The following is a 21,381-nucleotide window of genomic DNA, read 5'->3' on the forward strand; positions in this document are numbered from 1 at the left end:
GCGTTAGCGCAGTTTTGCGTCAAAAAGTATAAATATGGCCCCAAAAGTCTAGGATGGAAAAAACAAGTAATCTTAAGTTTTTATTCAATTTCCTTAAGGGGCCCTCTTTTCAGAGCACATTTAGCTGGATTTTCCAAACGATCTATGAGTTGTTAGTGTTTTGGGTAACCCAACAATTGGGAGCACAGCCTGTGCCACCTGTGTGACAGATCGCCGCCACATGTTGTCCCTTTGAAGTGCTAGAAATTATGGGGCTGATTTAAGAAAAGTGGCGCTTCAACCAGTGAAGCGCTCGTTCCTTGCGCCCCTTAGCGCAATGATAGGAGTATCATTACCCCCCCCTACCGCCACCATATGTGACGGCACACCGTGGCACAGGGGATGGGGAAATATTGTCACTATTTGTGATGCTATTGATGTACTCTGCAGAAGTAGAGTCAAAATTTTGGCGCTACTCCTGGAGAGTACATAGGGGCCCATTGTTTTCAATGGCATGCCCCCTTTTAACCCCTACTTTGAGCAGTCGTTAAAAGTGCCAAAAAAAATGGCGCAAGGGAATCTCTTATATTTCCTTGCACCATTTTTTCGGCCCTCCTAACGGGGGAACGCCCCATTTGCATACATTATGTCTGATGCAGGCACAATGTAGCGCAAAGTGTTACAAAGTGGTGCAATGCATTGTGCCACTTTGTAAATATGGCGCAGCGTTTTTGGCCATCTACCGCAACGTTAGCGTCATAAAAATGATGCTAATGTGTCCTTAGGATGGCGCTAAGGGCTCTTAATTAAATCAGCCCCTTTATCTTTAGTGCAAGTTGTTTTCTTTGTGAGTTGGTAGGCAGCAACTACTAGTGCTGCCTCAGTACAGGCCATCCTGGGCTCTATGGCTCTGTGGTATCTTTATTAAACCCATGCCCAGGTTAACTACTCCTGAACTCTGCTTTCCTGCCCACTGGGAGGGTTAACTTCCCCAGCCCTAACTCTGAGCACTAAAAACGGCCACAGCCCTATAAACACTCCCAGCCCTAAAAATGGTCCCAGCCCTAACCCTAAAACCGGCCCTAGCCCAAACTCTAAGCCCTAAAAACGGCCCCAGCCCTAACGCTGAGCCCTAGAAACGGTCCCAGCCCTAGAAAGGGCCCCAGCCCCCAAAACAGCCTTGCCCTAACCCTAACTCTAAGCCCTAATAACTGCCCCAGCCCCGAGCCCTAAAAACGACCCCAGCCCTAAAAACGGTCACAGCCCTCACCCTGAGCCGTAGAAACGGCCCCAGCCCTAAAAATGGTCCCCAGTCCTAACTCTAAGCCCTAAAAACGGCCCCAGCCCTAACTCTAAGCCCTAAAAACGGCCCCAGCCTTAGAAAGGTCCCCAGCCGTAAAAACAGCAACATCACTACTTCCAAATATACTAGACCGATGGCTGAATAAAAACTATAAATATTTTAATTTTATGTAAGAATTTTGAAAAATTATTTTTTATAAAGTCTTTGTAGCCCAAAGAAGGATGGATTCTTGGATAACTAGAATATACCATTCTAAGGGATTCATGTGTCCTCACCTGTTTTTCTCCTTGAGACTGAGAGAAAGCTGTATTCGACTCCGTGGCCGCCTTTCCCCTTTCTGTTCCACCACCTTCGTCCAGTAAGAAAAGGCCTCATTATAGTCCATGATGAAGCTGTACACCTTGAGGCAGGAGAACCTGGGGGAGGCACTCGTAGGTGGCAGCTGCTTTACCACGCTCATGGGATTTGTTAGTGTGTTCACCTTCAAGAGGTGTCCATGGTCAGTCAACACGAAAAGTGTTTCCAGAGGCAGGCAGTAGTCCACAGCGGCCACCTGAGTAGGCTTGTCCAGCAACAGGGTGCAAATGACATTGGCCGTGTCAACGGACAACAGCCGTAGGGCAGAGTCTTTACAGATGCATAGGGCCCGGATGGGAAAGCTCCCCTTTTGGCTCAGGTCCACTGTTGTAATTTCCGTCACTTGAGAGCCTACTATTGCAAAAAGATCATAGAGATGCTTCACTTGCCATTGATCCATACTGAAGCTAGAGTAAGACACAAGATTGTGCCCTTCTCCGTGCATGACCAGGCCAAGCACATCTTCCTTCACTTGCACTTCATCCACCTGATCCGCCGTCTCAAGGTCCCAGGTGCGTATTGTGCCATCCAATGAGGCAGAGAAGAAGAGTGTCCCCACATGATGGAGGGCCAAAGCTGTGACAGGACCTGCAGAAAGAGTCATAGAGGATCAGAATGGTCGTAACCTCAAGGATGTGTATTAAAACCACATCAAAATACCACAATACTATAGCCTCTACACTATGTTCTCCTACAGCTATATCAGCAAGGGATGTGTAATGTAATTTTATACCAGGACCAGAGACTCGGATTATGTGCCTAAACTATTCCAGCCCTTATAGCAGCAGCAACAATCCTTGGTACAGGGCAGAACAGGTTCATCTGCCTCGTACTGCTGCTTCCAAAGAGAGGAGTGTTTTTAATGGAACCCCTTTGAGCATGTTTTAAGGAATGTGAGTTTGACTCTGTGTTGCTTTTGAAGCCATGTAAATTCTATGTCAGGACCGGAGGCGAGGATTATGCCTTGCTTTCTTCACTTTATTAAATGAGCAGCCAAGAAATTAATACAAACTACAAGTCCCATGAACAGTTGGGAAAAATGAGTACGGTATTAACCAATGAACAGTAAGAATTTTGACCAAGTAATAGAAGGCAGTCCATAATAAAGTCCCTTGTTTGTGTCCAGTCTTCCTCTTTCTTCGCTGCTCGCAGCCCAGATAAGTCGTTTTTTCTAGAACTCTTGAGTTTCTCATGGTTATTTTTCTGTGTATGCTTATATTCTTGTGTTTTATTATATTCTTATTTATTACACTTTTCCGACTCGCTGGAGCGTTTTTTCGCCCTTTCGCGAGCGTTTCGTTTCGTGCACATACCTTCCCGACAACCGTCAGAGGGCGCTTGTCGGGAAGGTAACCTTGACAACGCAGGCTGAGGAGACGCGCTGAACAAGACGCGCGTATTTCTTTCTCCTCAGAGCGCAACAAGGGTGTTTTCCTCGACGCGCTCGTTCGTTTCAATTCAGTTTAAACGGATTTACTCTGCCTGGAGAGCGACGCCCTGCTGGGTCTGTAATTACTTGGAAAAAATTATTTTTTGAAGAAAGGCTTTGACGCCCCTTGCACAGGGGTCAGTATTTTAAATATATATATATTATTTTTCTTTACATTTAACCCTTTGGGTTATTCTTATACTGACTTTTGGGACATTCTCCCAGGCATGCAACCCCTTTAATTATTTTCTTTGTGCACTGGGGTGTAGTTGTCCCTGGCTTTAGCCTCTCGCAATTGAGTGCAAAACACTCTATCAACTGACGCCCAGTTGTATACATATATACAGATATATATATTAATTGGAAGAAAAAAAAAACAACAGAAGAAAGAAGGAACTTCTGAAACTATTTTTACTGTTTATTATTATTCTTTATTGTTCCCATTTTTTTTCTAAAATGGATATGGATCCTAATGAGGAGGAGGAATTCTTTGATGCAGTGGACGCGTCCATTTATAGGGCCGTCTCTGAGGCAATTGGTCCCCATGAGGACAGACTATCGCAACAGATAGTGTGCGAATGCGCAACATTTTCATCCCCTCCTGTTATCCCTTCCGCTCCCCCTGCCTCCAATGATACCTTTGCAGACGCGCCTCCAACTAAGCGTCCTCGTGAATTAGGTATTGATGTGGACCTCTTTGATAGAGTTAGGAATTCTCTGGTCACTCCTTCCGATTCTTCATTTCCTCTACTCTCCTCAAGGCCTCTGTCACCAACTCTCCCTCACAGTGATTCGTCTGGAGATCAGGAAACGGATGCCAGTCCATCCAGATCTTGGCTTCCTCCTGGATCGCAATCTGCTCCTCAAATCTCAGACATGTTGGATCCAGATGATATTATCCATGCTAGATCGTCTGAATGGGCGCCATCTGACAAGGTGGCAGCTTATGTTGCGGCACGTATAAGGAAACCGCTGGAGAAAGATTCTCGTAATTGTCTTCGAGCAGAGTGCCCACGACCATCTTTGGCGGACAAGGTAGCCATCACTCCAGAATTAGACCCCAAGATGTCTACCTTTCTTCAAAAATTTATAAAGGACCCTAAGAAAGGAATTGATAGGTCTTGGAGAGCATGTCAAGACAAACTTCTTGATGTCTTGGGACCCTTGACAAAGATTTTGGACATGGCAGAGGATGCTAAGTCTTCTGATGTTATAATTTCTCCTGAGGTTCTCTCAGGTTGGGCTCAACGCGCTATAATTTTTTTGGGAAATGCTAACTGCGCCCTTTCCACCGAACGCCGACGTTCTTTATTAATTAAAGTGGACCCCAAACTTGGGGATCTGGCTGATTCTGAAGCAGGTCCGATAGCGCAAGGGGGTTGGTTTGGTGAACCCTTCATAAAGGAGATAGGGAAGTTTGTTAATACTTTCACATTCCTGGACAAGGCACACCCTTCAATGAAAAACTTTTTTCCCTCTCGGATTTTCTATGGGGCCGGTCGAGGAAGGGGCCGCTCGTCCGGCCGGCCACAATCAGCCAACTCCTTCAGAGGGCAAGGCTCCAGGCAGACTCAGTTCCAAGATCACAACCGCTTTGCCAACTTCTACCCAACAAGGGCCAGACGTTTCAGACATCGTGGTGGCAGAGGATCTTCATCAGCAACCTCTTACGGTAAGTGTTCTCCCTTCTTCCCTTCTAAAAGTAGGGGGTCGTTTGGCGAGTTTTATCCACGAATGGAATCAAATCACACAAGATGCATGGGTCTTACAGACAATTCAAGGTTTCCATATAGAATTTGTGGGAACTCCCACACAGTTCTCGCTTCCAAACCCCCTAGTGTTCTCTTCGCAAGACTCCCTTTTAGTAGACACCGAAATTTCAGATTTGCTACAAAAACAGGCCATTTGTCCAACAACCCTACATCCGAGGGGTTTCATAAGCAATATCTTCCTAGTAGACAAAACGGATGGCGGTCGCCGACCAGTCATCAATCTAAAAGAGTTCAACGAGTGGCTTGTGTATCGCCACTTCAAAATGGAAGGAATCCACCTTCTTCGAGATGTTTTGCGCCCTCTAGATTGGATGGCTCGTCTCGATTTAAAAGACGCCTACCTCACCATTCCTGTCTATCCACCCCACAGACGTTTTCTTCAGTTTTTCTGGGGCAATCAAACTTTCGAATTCACTACCCTTCCATTCGGTCTTTCCTCAGCCCCGTGGTGCTTCACCAAGGTTCTCAAACCGGTGGTGGAACACCTCAGGGCTCAGGGAATTCGGTTAATTGTTTACCTTGACAATATTTTACTCCTGGCCCAGTGTCCCAAACAACTTTCAACGCACCTACAGACAACCGTCAATTTGCTGCAAAACCTAAGGTTCATCATAAACGAGGCCAAGTCTCTTTTAATCCCTTCTCAAAAATTGATTTTTCTAGGCTTCACTATCGATTCGGTATCCGCAACTCTAAGCCTTCCTTCCCGCAAGATGCCGAAAATACGTCACGAACTTCGTCGTACCTTGGTCAAACACAAGGTCTCTCTGCGTCAGATTGCCCGCCTCATAGGACTTCTCTCCTCCTCCATTCAGGCAATTTTCCCGGGTCCATTGCATTACCGAGCTCTTCAAAGGCTCAAGGCAACCCATCTGCGCAAACGCCTATCATATTCTCAAAAAGTGATTCTTTCACAAGAAGCGGTAGAAGAAATCCGTTGGTGGCTTTCACATATGGAAGCCTGGAACGGCAGAGCTATTTTCTACTCGGTTCCAGGTTTGGTTATTGAATCAGACGCCAGCAGAGTAGGCTGGGGTGCTCGATGTGGCAATTTCTCTACTGGAGGGACGTAGTCACTACAAGAACAGAGCTTACATATAAATTGTTTCGAATTATTAGCCGGTTCATTTGCGGTCAAATGTTGGACCAAGGATTCTATCAAGTCGAACGTCCTCTTGAAGATGGACAATATTTCGGCGGTCCGATATATCAATCATCTAGGTGGCTCTCGTTCCGAAACACTTTCCAATCTGGCGTCCAGTTTTTGGCAGTATTGCCTGGACCATCAGGTTTCTGTGACAGCACAGTATCTCCCGGGAAGCCAGAATCAGATTGCAGACTTTCATTCTCAACACCTCAAGGATTCCAGTCTATGGAAACTTCATCCGGAAGTTTACTCCTCTCTGTCCCACCTTTGGGGACCGTTTTCGATCGATCTCTTTGCTTCCAGGTTGGATCATCAGATTCCCAGATTCTTCAGTTGGAGGCCAGATCCTTTGGCAACAGCTACGGATGCATTTCTACAGGATTGGAGTCAGGAGAAAGCTTATGCTTTTCCTCCCTTTGCAATGATTACTCGAACATCCGCACAGGTGCGTCGTCAATCGGCATCCATTGTGATCATAACTCCAATCTGGAGGTCTCAAGTGTGGTTTCCGGTTCTTCTGGAACTTTCTTGGGATTCTCCAATCTGACTCCCCCTGTTTCCCTTGCTTCTACTCAGTCCGAATGGTACCCCTCATCAGATGGTCCTCGAGGGTTCTCTAACCTTGATGGCGTGGTGGATTTCCGGGGACGCTGGTCGGTGCCGGGACTTTCGCAATAGGCTGAGGAATTATTATCCAAAGCATGGGCCCCCAACACTTGTAAGCGCTACAGATCTGCGTGGGGAAGATGGTCCCGTTGGTGTTTGCGAAGGGGTTTTAATCCTGTGGAAACACACGTAGTTCATGTCCTGAACTTCCTTGCTGACCTCGCTTCCAAAGGTCTAGCTTATCGTTCTATTAATACTTATCGATCCGCGATTTCGGCTGGACACGTGGTGGTTGATGGTTTCCCTGTCGGCGAACATAAACTGGTGTGTCGTCTTCTTCGGGGTATAAGACTTTCTTTGCCTCCAGAGCCCCGGTATTCTTTCCTTTGGGATGTTAATCAAGTTTTGAACCTCTTCCTATCTTGGCAACATAATCACTATCTTTCCAGAAAGGAGCTTTCGGCTAAGTTAGCCATGCTACTTTGTCTTGTTTCTTGTAGATGGGTTTCTGATGTTCGTGCTCTCGACATTTCCCATAGGTCCTTTTCTCCTTCAGGAGTCTCGTTTACGGTAGGGAGACGCACAAAAACTAATACCAGGGTTATATCTTATCCATCTTTTCCTGACGCTCCAAAACTATGCGTGGTACAATGCCTAATCAACTCCTTATTTCATTACGTAAACCTCATAGGGCTGTTTCTTCTCCTACTATTGCTCGCTGGGTTCGTTGGGTCATGCAAGAAGCGGGCATTGATCTTTCCCTTTTTGGTGCACATTCTGCTCGTGGAGCTATGGCCTCTAAAGCATTCCACTTAGGTGCTCGTCTGGAAGACATCATTGATGCAGCAGACTGGTCATCAGATTCTACCTTCAAAAGGTTTTATTTCAAACCAGTTCTAAACATAGCACAGTTGGTTGTCAATGAGCTTTAAACTAGCATAATCCTCGCCTCCGGTCCTGACATAGAATGAAAAATTTCCTAGCTATCGTAACGGAAAGTTTCAATTCTATTAAGGACTCGGTGGCGAGGATTATCCCACCCTGATCACCTTCATAATACTGCAATTTTTTTAATGAACCCACCCCGTATTTAGTAAGTAAATTCTATCTTATATATTTCACGTTTTTTCTCATACTTATTATTATACTGCATTTAAAAAAAAAAAAAAATGTATTTATTTAACTAAAATAACAACCTGATTTGTTTCAGAATGTACGTTTTTCCTTAATCTGTTTAATTTTTCATAGGATCTGATACCACAAAACAAGAGGCTTCATGATCGTTCTGGACTGGCTCGCGCTTCGAAAGAGGAAGACTGCACACAAACAAGGGACTTTATTATGGACTGCCTTCTAGTAATTGGTCAAAATTCTTACTGTTCATTGGTTAATACTGTACTCATTTTTGCCAACTGTTCATGGGACTTGTAGTTTGTATTAATTTCTTGGCTGCTCATTTAATAAAGTGAAGAAAGCAAGGCATAATCCTCGCCTCCGAGTCCTTAATAGAATTGAAACTTTCCGTTACGATAGCTAGGAAATTTTTCATTGTTGATCAGATCAGTGAAAAGTTGGTCTTTTTAGAATGGTTGTTAGTTCGATTTGTGACTGTGGTATCAAGCTGTTCATTTTGGTACGTAGTGCTCTGGGCACATGTTAAATGGATTTCGCTAGGAATTTGACTGGTGTTGGCTTGTAGGAAGGTAGAGTTTAGCAACTGTAAGTAGAGCTGAAGCGCGGGTCATTGCCACTAGGGTGTATTTAAAGGCACAAGGAACAGGCATTCTGGTCCTATGTGTGCAGGCTCATGCAGTGCTGGAAAGAGCCATCGTAGCTGGTTTGTAGGAGAGGAATGGAAGGATGCCTGAGCAACAGTGGGATCAGGCAGAGGGAAGACAGTTGGATGCTTGATGTGTGAAGTAAGTGCGACCGAGGGAAAGCCATATTGGATGTTGCTGTAGGATGCATGCGATGAAGACAGATGAAGCAAGTTCCGTGAGATCAGCCGCAGTTTTAGTTTTGGGCAGTTTTCAATGGCGGCAAGGAGAATTCAAAGTCTTCACTGAATGTTAGGTTTGTGGGTAAGAACAAGAATCTGACATTAGAAGAGATTAACGTTTGGAGGATTTAACCTCTTTGGCGGTTTCATTGTCTGGCAGATGCCTATGGCAGTTTTGACGCAGTGTAGAAAAGGATCTTTGGGTGTCACATTAAGACAGAACCAGAGAATTAAGGAAAGTGATTTTGAAGTTGGAGACTGCTGGTGGTGCAAATACCAGGGGTTTGTCAAGACTGGAGTTTACAATGTTGGGGGTATTGTTCATGGAGATCCATTACTACTCACGCTCATCCTCATCTTGAGAGATCTGTAGGTGACTCTGCAGCAGTTAATTAAGTCAAAAGAGTTACAGTTGATGATTTTATGAAACATACAGAGGATCAAATCTGAGATAAGGATGATGTTTCAGTGTACACCGTTTAGAAGAATAGACTAAAAAGTGTTACATTGTACAGTAATTAGTTACTAGAGGTCTATTTTCGCATGTTGATTTGCAAAGTTGTATCCAAAATAGGACCAATCTGAAGGAATGCTACAAGAGTGATGGAGGAGTGGATTTAAATTTTGCTTAAGGGAAAGAAGTAAAAAGTTAGAAGTGCAAGAAGCTGAAGACTTGCTTTCTGGGCAGTTTATTGCACTTCAAATTGTTTGTCTCACTTGGCATGAAATGGGCTGTGTTTTAAAGGTCTTGGTGTGTTGGCACCTTCTTTGATCTGTTCCTATCACAATGGATGTTGTTAGTTGCTTCTTTGAAAGATCAGGATAATAGTTTAAACACACAACATAAGCCATGTATATATCTTTAATGACACCATGATTTTCAAAACAGTGAAAGCTGTAAATACTGTCATTAGCTACTACTCTGACAACCAGTGCATCCTTCCTCAACCTACACATAACACTATCATTTCTACACACCTTGATCTTTGACCCTAGCATTAGCTCTGAACCTAATCCTTAACCAAACACATTTACCATCGCCCTAAACCCACCACTACCCTAACTTTGAATCCGACTACAAATCTAAGTCTGACACTGAAGCTGTAGGCTAAACCTAACACTGTTTCTAAAACCGCCTTTTACAGTTATCCTTGCCCTGAGACTTAAACAATAAACTTACCCAATCCTAACTCTAAGTGTAACGATAAGCCTTAGCCTAGCAGTAAGTCTAACTCAAAGCCTAACCTCAAACTTTATCCTTACACCAGGATGGAAAGTCAAGCTAGAGGTGTGAAAGAGAATCAAGGCTTCATTCCACATTCTTTACTGCTCCTAAGCAATATAAATAACAGATGTTTCCATTACTCCCTTTCATGCCACTCAGTTTACCTAATTTGTGAGCATGAAATGCTGAGCTGCTGGGACCTGAACACACAACTGATGGGCCACGTCATATGTGGGGATAGAAAAACCTACCTGTTAACCACAACGGTTGTGGCACAAGGCGAGAAGGTTTAGAGCAGTGAACTGACAGCAGCTTGCCTGGGTTATTCTCAGGGGTGGTGGGCAGTTCTTGTGGAGAGAAGGTAGACCTTTCTCTTTACCAGCTCATCGACCACAACCACAGGCCTGGGACTGCATTCTGGGAACTACTGTCTCCAGTGTTCATTGGGTCTTTCTGGCACAGTCTTATTGGGATTTGCCTCTTCTGGTTCAGTAATCACTGATGCAGTGATATTCTAGATACATTAATAGTCCTAGAATAGAGTCTTCAGGGCAACTAAACCTTTTTGGCACAGTTTTCTAAATTCTGATACCTCAGGGACAGTATTTGTGAAGGGGTTTGTTTTTCTGTGAACATTACATTTTCTAGCACAGTGTGCAGATTGCATTCCTGTTTCATGGAGTGGTTTTGTCTCAAAGATTTCTGGGAGAATTGTTTTATTTCAATAGAACAAAAGGGTATTACCTTAAGCACAGGAATCTGCAGAAATGTTTTCATGGATTGGAAGTCAGGATGTCACTATTATCATCATTTTTTTTATTGTGGGATTCTTAGGATGGCATTTCTATTGGCATAATATTTCCGATGTAATGTTTTTAGCCTGACACATGGTTTCTGATGGACTTCATCGGTTACCTGGCAGGGTTGCAGGGGGAGGGGTTGCTGTATGTTCTGGCGCAGTATTAGGATGCACTAAACTCTAAAAATTAAAGACAATGCTTCTCACAACAAGGGGACGGAGCACTATATAATGCCTAAAATATACCTGGATTCCCCTTGAATACACACACCACACATTTCCCTTATTTCACATACATACAAACACTCCAACAATTGGGTGTGTGTGTATTCAAGGGGAATCCTGGTATATTTTAGACAGTATTAGGATGGACACAATTTCTGCCACGGCACAATGTTTCTTTGAAGCACAATATCTATGGCGGCACGTAGTGTTTCCACAGATCATTACATATGTCTACTGTCCACAACGTGTTTCTCATGGGCACAGGAATGTCCTACGCATCACATGTCAGTTTATCAGTGGTGGATAATAAGGCCTTTGAGTGGTCTGGATGTCTCCCCAAGTTCTTAGAGGTGTTGAGATGTGAGGAATTGCATACATTTGCTTTGCTAATACCACAATATCAGACATAATGTTATTTTAGCTACTGCCATCTTATTCTCCCACGTTACACGCAGTCGTTCATGCTGTCTCGCCTCTGATGTAGCACTGAGCAAGAATTCTTAATTCACTAACTCAGCGTTTAGAAGTTCCTTTTGTTGCTCTCTCTCCATGACCTTGGCACTCTTCACAGAAGCAGACTACTGATTTAGATCTTGGCAGATGAGCTACTCTGTCACAAACATGATGGTTATTCAATCTGGCGTAAGACGATTTCCGTGGGATATAATGGGGTCATAATACGGCAGGCGGGATGTCTGTCACATTTGTGAGAGAAGAAAACCCCTTTGCCAATCTCTAAATCAGACCCTATGTAGATTCAGTACTACCAGCATTTTAGTTTCTTTTCTTCCGCCATCGCTTGAAGTTAGAAGGTAAAAGTCTCTAAATAGCACATTTAAAGTGGGAGGCAGCATTGGATGCTGTGAGGGAAACCCTTGGCGTTTTGCGATATCGAACTTACTTACCTTTGCTGAACAAACATGTCCAGACTTCAAGTAGGCTCTAGAACTGTTTCTTCAACAGATGTTTTGGCATTAGAAAGGGTTTTCCTTAACCACTAAACAAGAGAATAAAAAACATTGTGGTGTGTTGCAGGTCTGTCAGGTAAAAGGCTGGGGAACTGTTGTAGTAAAGCTTAGGGGTCTGAAGGTCAGGCCAGTACTTTGAGGGGCAAATTGCTTTCAGTCTTTACTGTACCCAAATGGTGAGGTTTTCTCGTGTGCTGGAAGGACCTCCCATTCACATGGGGGTTTAGGAAAAAGAAGATTCACTGTTTTACCTGTATGTCCAACGAATATGGTTCGGATATTCCAGTTTTCATCCCACACCTTGATGGAAGTGCCAGAGGAGGTGACCAGGAGCTTGGCAGCATCGGAATAAACAATTCCAGTGATGGGTCTAGAAAGAGAAAAACAGTAAAACTGTGAGCACCAAAGTTTCATGGACAAAAGGAAACATTTAGTTTAAATTTGAGATTATAGTAAGTTACACTTAACACTAAAATTTTAACAGTCCTTTCTGTTAAACCATGGCTGGGTTAAACAAAGACCGCAGCAAGAAGTGACCTAGTCTGTGATTCATTTGAATAATTTCCATGGCAGATGTCAGAGATGGAGGGCAATGATGTCCCAGAGTCCAAGGCTTGGGACTTGCTGTCTAGCTATTGTCTACTGGATTTGTGTAGTGTTTAATGAGCCTTTTTACAACTCTGTCAATTGTGAAGCCCTTTTTTCATAATAAAGAGAAATTCCATAAGATCCAACAGTACATCAAGTTTGCTTTCACCTTTCACTTTATTGATTTTATTTATTTTCTAGAATTGTGAAGGTAGTTACAATCAATGTAAATCGCCGCCCCACGTTCCCACCCAGTCTCATGAATAGCGTTATGACCGATTACCCATGTATACAGCCAGGAAGAGGGGGAGGATGGAAAGAATGGGGTCCCACTAAAGAAGGGCAATCCGTATAACATTGATAGCATTCTCACAGGAGCGATTTGTGATGGGGCGGAGTTAGTGGGAATCTAGTGCTTGGGCTGGAAGATCATCGATGACCCAATATAACTATGACATTAATTATAAGCCAAACCACCTGCTGTGTTGGGTGTAACAAATCAAGAGTGCACACTCAGGGGGTACTGCGAGAAGCAGTGGCGTAACAAAACCTGAGGGGTTCAATCTGCAAAGTACATGGAGGGTCCCCCTCCCTGGCCCACCACCTACCACTTTTGCTGAGGGGGCCCCCTGGAGCTTGACCCTCCCCCCCACACTGCCGGGCTGTTCGGGCTTATGTTACACCAGTGGCGACAAGCACTAAGGCTCAAGAACCAAAAAACGTAACAGATCTATGGGGGGGGGGTGAAGCCTGCTTCCACCTTAAACCCTACCACTGAGTGGCATCCTCATCTTTTGCACACCTTGCTGAATGCCAGTCAGGGTTATGGTCTTGCATTTGGCTTACATATGTCCAGTCCATAAAGACCTCACTTGAACAAGTAGGTCTTAAGTGCTTGAGAGAGCTCTGAGATATCACAATCTCTCTCTCTGAACCTGTAGGAAAGGGGGAAAGGTGGTTTTCATACAGGCCCTAAGCCTATGGTGTCCCATTGATCCCTAGGTGGGTCATGAAGGGCGGAATGAAGGGATCCCTGAGCGATGAACATGAGCATGTTCAGCTGTATCAAACAGGAGGAAAAACTGAGCAAGTGGGTAGAAATACTGAGTCTCAAATGGAATATAGTCTTTCACACTCAACTGAGGCTACCGGAACTAGAGATTACTCTGAAAATAAATAGTACATTGGCAACATACTTACCAGCCTTTGGATTTTTAAAGGCACAGCTGGATGGCATTGTTTTGTGCTTATGAAAATGCGTAGTTATGGCAATAGTGGTTTTTAATAAAAGCTTCTTGGAAAATGTTATACAAAGTGCCCCCACCCATCCTGTCTGGATTGTTCGCCTGCTCTTTGAGTGAAGTGTGAAATGAATTCAGATGTGAAGACACACTCTGTAAAATGACATTTGCCACCAGAAAACACAAGTAAAAAATCTGGTGTGTCAATCACGCAATAATCCAGATAACCAACCAACATAACATCTGGTCAGGATTTAGAAATACAAACTACAATCGGCAAACCACTGCAGAAGCCTAAAAAACATAAACCATTGTGTATCCCAACGTCAATCAATCAGGATTTATGATGCATGCAAATCACCCATGCGGGTCTCAAGGAGCTGGCATTGCTAGCTACTTCGCAGTGCTCTGTTCATTCGAACAGCCATGCCAAGTCCTTTTCTGAATTCCCGGATCAATGCGGCATTCCTCACATGCAGGGGAAGGTCGTTTCAGGCTTGGGCCGCCAGGTGATCCCAACTTCTAAACTACTGACGTGTATCCCAACTTCTAAGCTACAAAGTTAACAGTGATATCTGCAGAGCAATCCAGTGTCACCAATATCTTGTCTGCAAACCATTGTGACATACTTCCACTAATCTTGGGCATGCACATGTGTAATCATGTCACAAATTCCCAGGTTCCTCTGCACTGGCTACCTGTCAAATACAGGATTCAATTTAAAGCCATGTGCATGGGCCATCAGGTGCATTACAAAAAGGGCCCTCTGTTGTTACATCACTTGATACAACCAGGCAAACCTACGAGGATCTTAAGATCCATGACTTCATTTCACATGATGACCTTTAAAGTCCAGAAGGTTAGAAGTGGTGGTCGCTCCGTTGCCTATCTTGCTCCTAAACTATGTAATTCCTTGCCTATTAGTATATGCAAGATGAAAGATGACCTGAGTTTCAGGAAACAGTTGAAAACCTGGTTATTTCTATAGATCTGGTTGAACTTGGAGCCTGTACTGTTGTTTCAGCACTGGGAGGCCCTCTTGGTAGCCATGCACTTTATAAGTGCCCAGAATAGAATAGAACTGAACCAATGCAACCAAAAATGATGGCATGTGTCAAAAGCACTCAAGAAATGAGAACACATACACAAACAGGCACACAGTCAAGATTTTGCAATAATCCCATTCCAATCCCTTGTTTTGATTGCCATACAACATGCTTGCCATTGGCCTTAAAAACGTGGATCCTGCAACATCAAGAAGCCTCCATGAAAAACAAAGATGCCATGGGAAGATGGAACCGACATACCTATACACACTTTTATTACCACCAACCCAAATACATCTTACAAGTGCATCTTAACTTGTAGGATAGTTTAGTGGATTAGTAGATATAATGTAGACATCTGTGTGTAACCTGGAGATCACAGGTTTGAATCCTGATAGGTTGTTAGAAATGGGGTCTTTGGTTGGCAGTCAGGCTACCCCCTGTCCAAGCAAGGACCGTCACTCTAGTCAGGGTAAAAGAGAATCACCCTCAGCTAACCCCTGCTTACCCCCTTGGTAGCTTGGCACGAGCAGTAGGCTTAACTTCAGAGTGCTAGGTGTAAAGTATTTGTACCAACACACACAGTAACTTAATGAAAACACTACAAAATGACACAACACAGTTTTAGAAACATAGACAATATTTATCTAAACAGAACAAGACCAAAACAACAAAGATCCACAATACACAAGTCAAGTTATCAATTAAAAACCAAAAAGAGTATTCATGTAATTTTAAACAGCGTTAACGCTGTTAGCATGAAAATGTACCTGGGTGTGTCAAAAATAACCCCGCACGAGCGAGTGTGCATCAAAAAGGGCTTTCGTTTTCACTCACGAGTGAGACCCTGCGTCATTTCTCCTTCAGTCGAATCAACGTGCCTCGTTTCTTCTCTCTGCAGGAGAGCGATGCGTCGATTCCAACCGCATTCTCGGGTCTGGGCAGGGCGTGCGTAATTTTTACACGCCCAGTGGTGTTTGTGTCAGAAATTCTGCCACATGATTGTCCGAAAACCACACAGCGCGGGTTGCAATGCTGCGCGTCGTTTCTCCAGCTGCGGGCATCGATCTTCCAGTCGCGTTGCAGGCGAACATTGATTTTCAGCTGCGAAACTGGCGGCCGTAGATTTTTCAGTCACAGATAGGAGTCGTATCGATGTTTTCCCCACACGGTGGTCTGTATGTGGATTTCTCACTCTTGGGCTTCCAGCTTCCCTTCTCAGGGTCCCAGGAACTGGATGGGCACCACTTGGCAGAATAGGAGTCTTTCCATAGGCTCCAGGTGCTGGCAGAGAGAAGTCTTTGCTGTCCCTGAGACTTCACACAACAGGAGGCAAGCTCTAAATCAAGCCCTTGGAGATCTTCACAAGAAGGAAGGCACCACAAAGTCCAGTCTTTGTCCTCTAGCACAGGCAGAAGCAGCAACTGCAGGATAGCTCCACAAAGCACAGAGGTTCCTCTTGGTTTCCAGAAGTGTTCTAAAGTCTGTGGTTTTGGGTGCCCTTCTTATGCCCATTTTGCCCTTTGAAGTAGGCTTACTTCAAAGGAAAGTCTCTCTTGATTGTGAAATCCTGCCTTGCCCAGGCCATCCCCCAGACACACACCAGGGGTTGGAGACTACATTGTGTGAGGGCAGGCACAGCCCTTTCATGTGTGAGGGACCCCTCTCCCCCTTCCTCCTAGTACAGATGGCTCATCAGGATATGCAGACTACACCCCAGCTCCCTTTGTGTCACTGTCTAGAGAGAGGTACAAACAGCCCAACTGTCAAACTGACCCAGACACGGAATCCACAAACAGGCAGAGTCACAGAAATGGTATAAGCAAGAAAATGCTCACTTTCTAAAAGTGGGATTTTCAAACACACAATTTTAAAATCAACTTTACTAAAAGATGTATTTTTAAATTGTGAGCTCAGAGACCCTAAACTCCACATGTCTATCCGCTCGCGAAGGGAATTTACACTTGAATTAGATTTAAAGGTAGCCCCCGTGTTAACCTATGAGAGGGCATGCCTTGCAACAGTGAAAAACGAATTTAGCAATATTTCACTGTCAGGACATATAAAACACATTACTATATGTCCTACCTTAACGATACACTGCACCCTGCCCTTGGGACTACCTAGGGCCTACCTTAGGAGTGTCTTACATGTAAGAAAAGGGAAGGTTTAGGCCTGGCAAGTGGGTACACTTGCCAAGTCGAATTTACAGTTACAACTGTACACACAGACACTGCAGTGGCAGGTCTGAGACATGATTACGGGGCTGCTAATGTGGGTGGCACAACCAGTGCTGCAGGCCCAGTAATAGCATTTGATTTACAGGCCCTGGGCACCTCTAGTGCACTGCACTAGGGACTTACTAGTAAATCAAATATGCCAATCATGGATGAACCAATTACATACACATTTTGTAAAGGAGCACTTGCACTTTGGCACTGGTTAGCAGTGGTAAAGTGCCCAGAGTAGCAAACACAGCAAAAACAGAGTCCACCACACATCAACAACCTGGGAAACAGAGGCAAAAAGTTAAGGGAGAACACGCCAAGGATGAAAAGTCTAACATGGGTCCACTCAGCCCTTCATCCTTCTGTCCAGGATAAACTGAGTATTATAAAGTAGAACAATATTGATCAGTTGTAGGAAAGTACCATCTTGCCTGGCATGTTACCCCCATTTTTCACTGTATATATGTTGTTTTAGTTGTATGTGTCACTGGGACCCTGGTAACCCAGGGCCCCAGTGCTCATAAGTGTGCCTGAATGTGTTACCTGTGTAGTGACTAACTGTCTCACTGAGGCTCTGCTAATCAGAACCTCAGTGGTTATGCTCTCTCATTTCTTTCTAAATTGTCACTAACAGGCTAGTGACCAATTTTACCAATTTACATTGGCTTACTGGAACACCCTTATAATTCCCTAGTATATGGTACTGAGGTACCCAGGGTATTGGGGTTCCAGGAGATCCCTATGGGCTGCAGCATTTCTTTTGCCACCCATAGGGAGCTCTGACAATTCTTACACAGGCCTGCCACTGCAGCCTGAGTGAAATAACGTCCACGTTATTTCACAGCCATTTTACACTGCACTTAAGTAACTTATAAGTCACCTATATGTCTAACCTTTACCTGGTAAAGGTTAGGTGCAAAGTTACTTAGTGTGAGGGCACCCTGGCACTAGCCAAGGTGCCCCCACATTGTTCAGAGCCAATTCACTGAACTTTGTGAGTGCGGGGACACCATTACACCCGTGCACTACATATAGGTCACTACCTATATGTAGCTTCACCATGGTAACTCCGAATATGGCCATGTAACATGTCTATGATCATAGAATTGCCCCCTCTATGCCATCCTGGCATTGTTGGTACAATTCCATGATCCCAGTGGTCTGTAGCACAGACCCTGGTACTGCCAGACTGCCCTTCCTGGGGTTTCACTGCAGCTGCTGCTGCTGCCAACCCCTCAGACAGGCAGCTGCCCTCCTGGGGTCCAGCCAGGCCTGGCCCAGGATGGCAGAACAAATAACTTCCTCTGAGAGAGGGTGTGACACCCTCTCCCTTTTGAAAATGGTGTGAAGGCAGGGGAGGAGTAGCCTCCCCCAGCCTCTGGAAATGCTTTGTTGGGCACAGATGTGCCCAATTCTGCATAAGCCAGTCTACACCGGTTCAGGGACCCCTTAGCCCCTGCTCTGGCGCGAAACTGGACAAAGGAAAGGGGAGTGACCACTCCCCTGACCTGCACCTCCCCTGGGAGGTGTCCAGAGCTCCTCCAGTGTGCTCCAGACCTCTGCCATCTTGGAAACAGAGGTGCTGCTGGCACACTGGACTGCTCTGAGTGGCCAGTGCCACCAGGTGACGTCAGAGACTCCTGCTGATAGGCTCCTTCAGGTGTTAGTAGCCTTTCCTCTCTCCTAGGTAGCCAAACCCTCTTTTCTGGCTGTTTAGGGTCTCTGTCTCTGGGGAAACTTTAGATAACGAATGCATGAGCTCAGCCGAGTTCCTCTGCATCTCTCTCTTCACCTTCTGATAAGGAATCGACCGCTGACCGCGCTGGAAGCCTGCAAACCTGCAACATAGTAGCAAAGACGACTACTGCAACTCTGTAACGCTGATCCTGCCGCCTTCTCGACTGTTTTCCTGCTTGTGCATGCTGTGGGGGTAGTCTGCCTCCTCTCTGCACCAGAAGCTCCGAAGAAATCTCCCGTGGGTCGACGGAATCTTCCCCCTGCAACCGCAGGCACCAAAAAGCTGCATTACCGGTCCCTGGGGTCTCCTCTCAGCACGACGAGCGAGGTCCCTCGAATCCAGCGACGCTGTCCAAGTGACCCCCACAGTCCAGTGACTCTTCAGTCCAAGTTTGGTGGAGGTAAGTCCTTGCCTCACCTCGCTGGGCTGCATTGCTGGGAACCGCGACTTTGCAGCTACTCCAGCCCCTGTGCACTTCCGGCGGAAATCCTTCGTGCACAGCCAAGCCTGGGTCCACGGCACTCTAACCTGCATTGCACGACTTTCTAAGTTGGTCTCCGGCGACGTGGGACTCCTTTGTGCAACTTCGGTGAGCACCGTTTCACACATCCTCGTAGTGCCTGTTTCTGGCACTTCTCCGGGTGCTACCTGCTTCAGTGAGGGCTCTTTGTCTTGCTCGACGTCCCCTCTCTCTTCAGGTCCAATTTGCGACCTCCTGGTCCCTCCTGGGCCCCAGCAGCGTCCAAAAACGCCAAACGCACGATTTGCGTGTAGCAAGGCTTGTTGGCGTCCTTCCGGCGGGAAAACACTTCTGCACGACTCTCCAAGGCAAGAGGGATCCGTCCACCAAAGGGGAAGTCTCTAGCCCTTTCCGTTCCTGCAGAAACCTCAGCTTCTTCTGTCCAGTCGAAGCTTCTTTGCACCCGCAGCTGGCATTTCCTGGGCATCTGCCCATCTCCGACGTGCTTGTGACTTTTGGACTTGGTCCCCTTGTTCCACAGGTACCCTAGATTGGAAATCCACAGTTGTTGCATTGCTGGTTTGTGTCTTTCCTGCATTATTCCTCTAACACGACTATTTTGTCCTTAGGGGAACTTTAGTGCACTTTGCACTCACTTTTCAGGGTCTTGGGGAGGGTTATTTTGCTAACTCTCACTATTTTCTAATAGTCCCAGCGACCCTCTACAAGGTCACATAGGTTTGGGGTCCATTCGTGGTTCGCATTCCACTTCTGGAGTATATGGTTTGTGTTGCCCCTATCCCTATGTTTCCCCATTGCATCCTATTGTAACTATACATTGTTTGCACTGTTTTCTAAGACTATACTGCATATTTTTGCTATTGTGTATATATATCTTGTGTATATTTCCTATCCTCTCACTGAGGGTACACTCTAAGATACTTTGGCATATTGTCATAAAAATAAAGTACCTTTATTTTTAGTATAACTGTGTATTGTGTTTTCTTATGATATTGTGCATATGACACTAAGTGGTACTGTAGTAGCTTCACACGTCTCCTAGTTCAGCCTAAGCTGCTCTGCTAAGCTACCATTATCTATCAGCCTAAGCTGCTAGACACCCTATACACTAATAAGGGATAACTGGGCCTGGTGCAAGGTGCAAGTACCCCTTGGTACTCACTACAAGCCAGTCCAGCCTCCTACATTGGTTGTGCAGTGGTGGGATAAGTGCTTGAGACTACTTACCACTCTTGTCATTGTACTTTTCATAAGAGAAAAATATACAAAACAAGGTCAGTGTATATACACATAGCCAAAAAGTTTTGCATTTCCTCTTTTCACTCTTTTCTAAGTGCTGAAAAGTACTCCTAAAACTTTCAAAAAGTTCTTAAAAGTTTAAAAAGTTTTTTCTGTCTTTCCAAAAAGTTCTGAAAACTTTTTTCTCTTTTTCTATCACTTTAACTCTCTCTAAAAAATGTCTGGTACAGGCCAAAATGTTGAACTGTCCAAAATTGCATATGATCACCTTAGCTGGAAAGGAGCAAGGAGTCTCTGCATAGAGAGAGGTTTGAGTGTAGGGAAGAATCCTTCCTTAGAACTGTTAATTAATATGCTTAGAGTACAGGATAAGGCCATAAGTGCCCAATCTGGTGAAAAAGTAGCTAATGGTTCTCAATCTGATCCAGGGACTCCCCCAGGAAAAGGTTCAGGAAAGAAACTTCTCAGCCTGCCCATTACTAGACAGTCTAGCATAGTTGGTACAGAAATTGAATCACACCATACTAATGGTGTGCTCTCACATTATGCTGGTAGCCAAGCTGTTAGGGTGCCCTCTGTAAGGGACAGGTCTCCTTCTGTTCATTCCCATCATACCTCTGTATCTAGAAATGTCCCTCCCACCCACCCTGATGACAGATTGTTAGAAAGGGAGCTCAATAGATAGAGAGTGGAACAAACCAGACTGAAGCTCAAGAAGCAACAGCTGGATTTGGATAGACAGTCTTTAGACATAGAGAGGGAAAGACAGAAGTTGGGTTTAGATACCCATGGTGGCAGCAGCAGTATTCCCCATAGTCATCCTGCAAAAGAGCATGATTCCAGGAATCTGCACAAGATAGTTCCCCCTTATAAGGAGGGGGATGACATTAACAAGTGGTTTGCTGCACTTGAGAGGGCCTGTGCTGTACAGGATGTCCCTCAAAAGCAGTGGGCTGCTATCCAATGGCTATCATTTAGTGGAAAAGGTAGGGATAGGCTCCTTACAGTGAA

At 45.0% G+C, this 21,381-nt stretch overlaps 1 protein-coding gene across 1 annotated transcript in view; it reads right to left on the reverse strand.

Moving 5' to 3' along the window:
* WDR97 (WD repeat domain 97) overlaps window positions 1–21,381 on the reverse strand; it is a 327,470-nt gene that overhangs the window by 216,448 nt on the left and 89,641 nt on the right. The window contains exons 5-6 of the mRNA XM_069221060.1: window positions 12,061–12,179; window positions 1,558–2,227 (exon numbers count right to left, since the gene is read on the reverse strand). Of these exons, the coding sequence (XP_069077161.1) occupies window positions 1,558–2,227; window positions 12,061–12,179 (789 nt within the window). The remainder of the gene's footprint in view (window positions 1–1,557; window positions 2,228–12,060; window positions 12,180–21,381) is intronic.

The sequence above is a fragment of the Pleurodeles waltl genome, chromosome 2_2 (assembly GCF_031143425.1).
Source record: "Pleurodeles waltl isolate 20211129_DDA chromosome 2_2, aPleWal1.hap1.20221129, whole genome shotgun sequence".
In the NCBI taxonomy this organism is placed as follows: Eukaryota; Metazoa; Chordata; class Amphibia; order Caudata; family Salamandridae; genus Pleurodeles; species Pleurodeles waltl.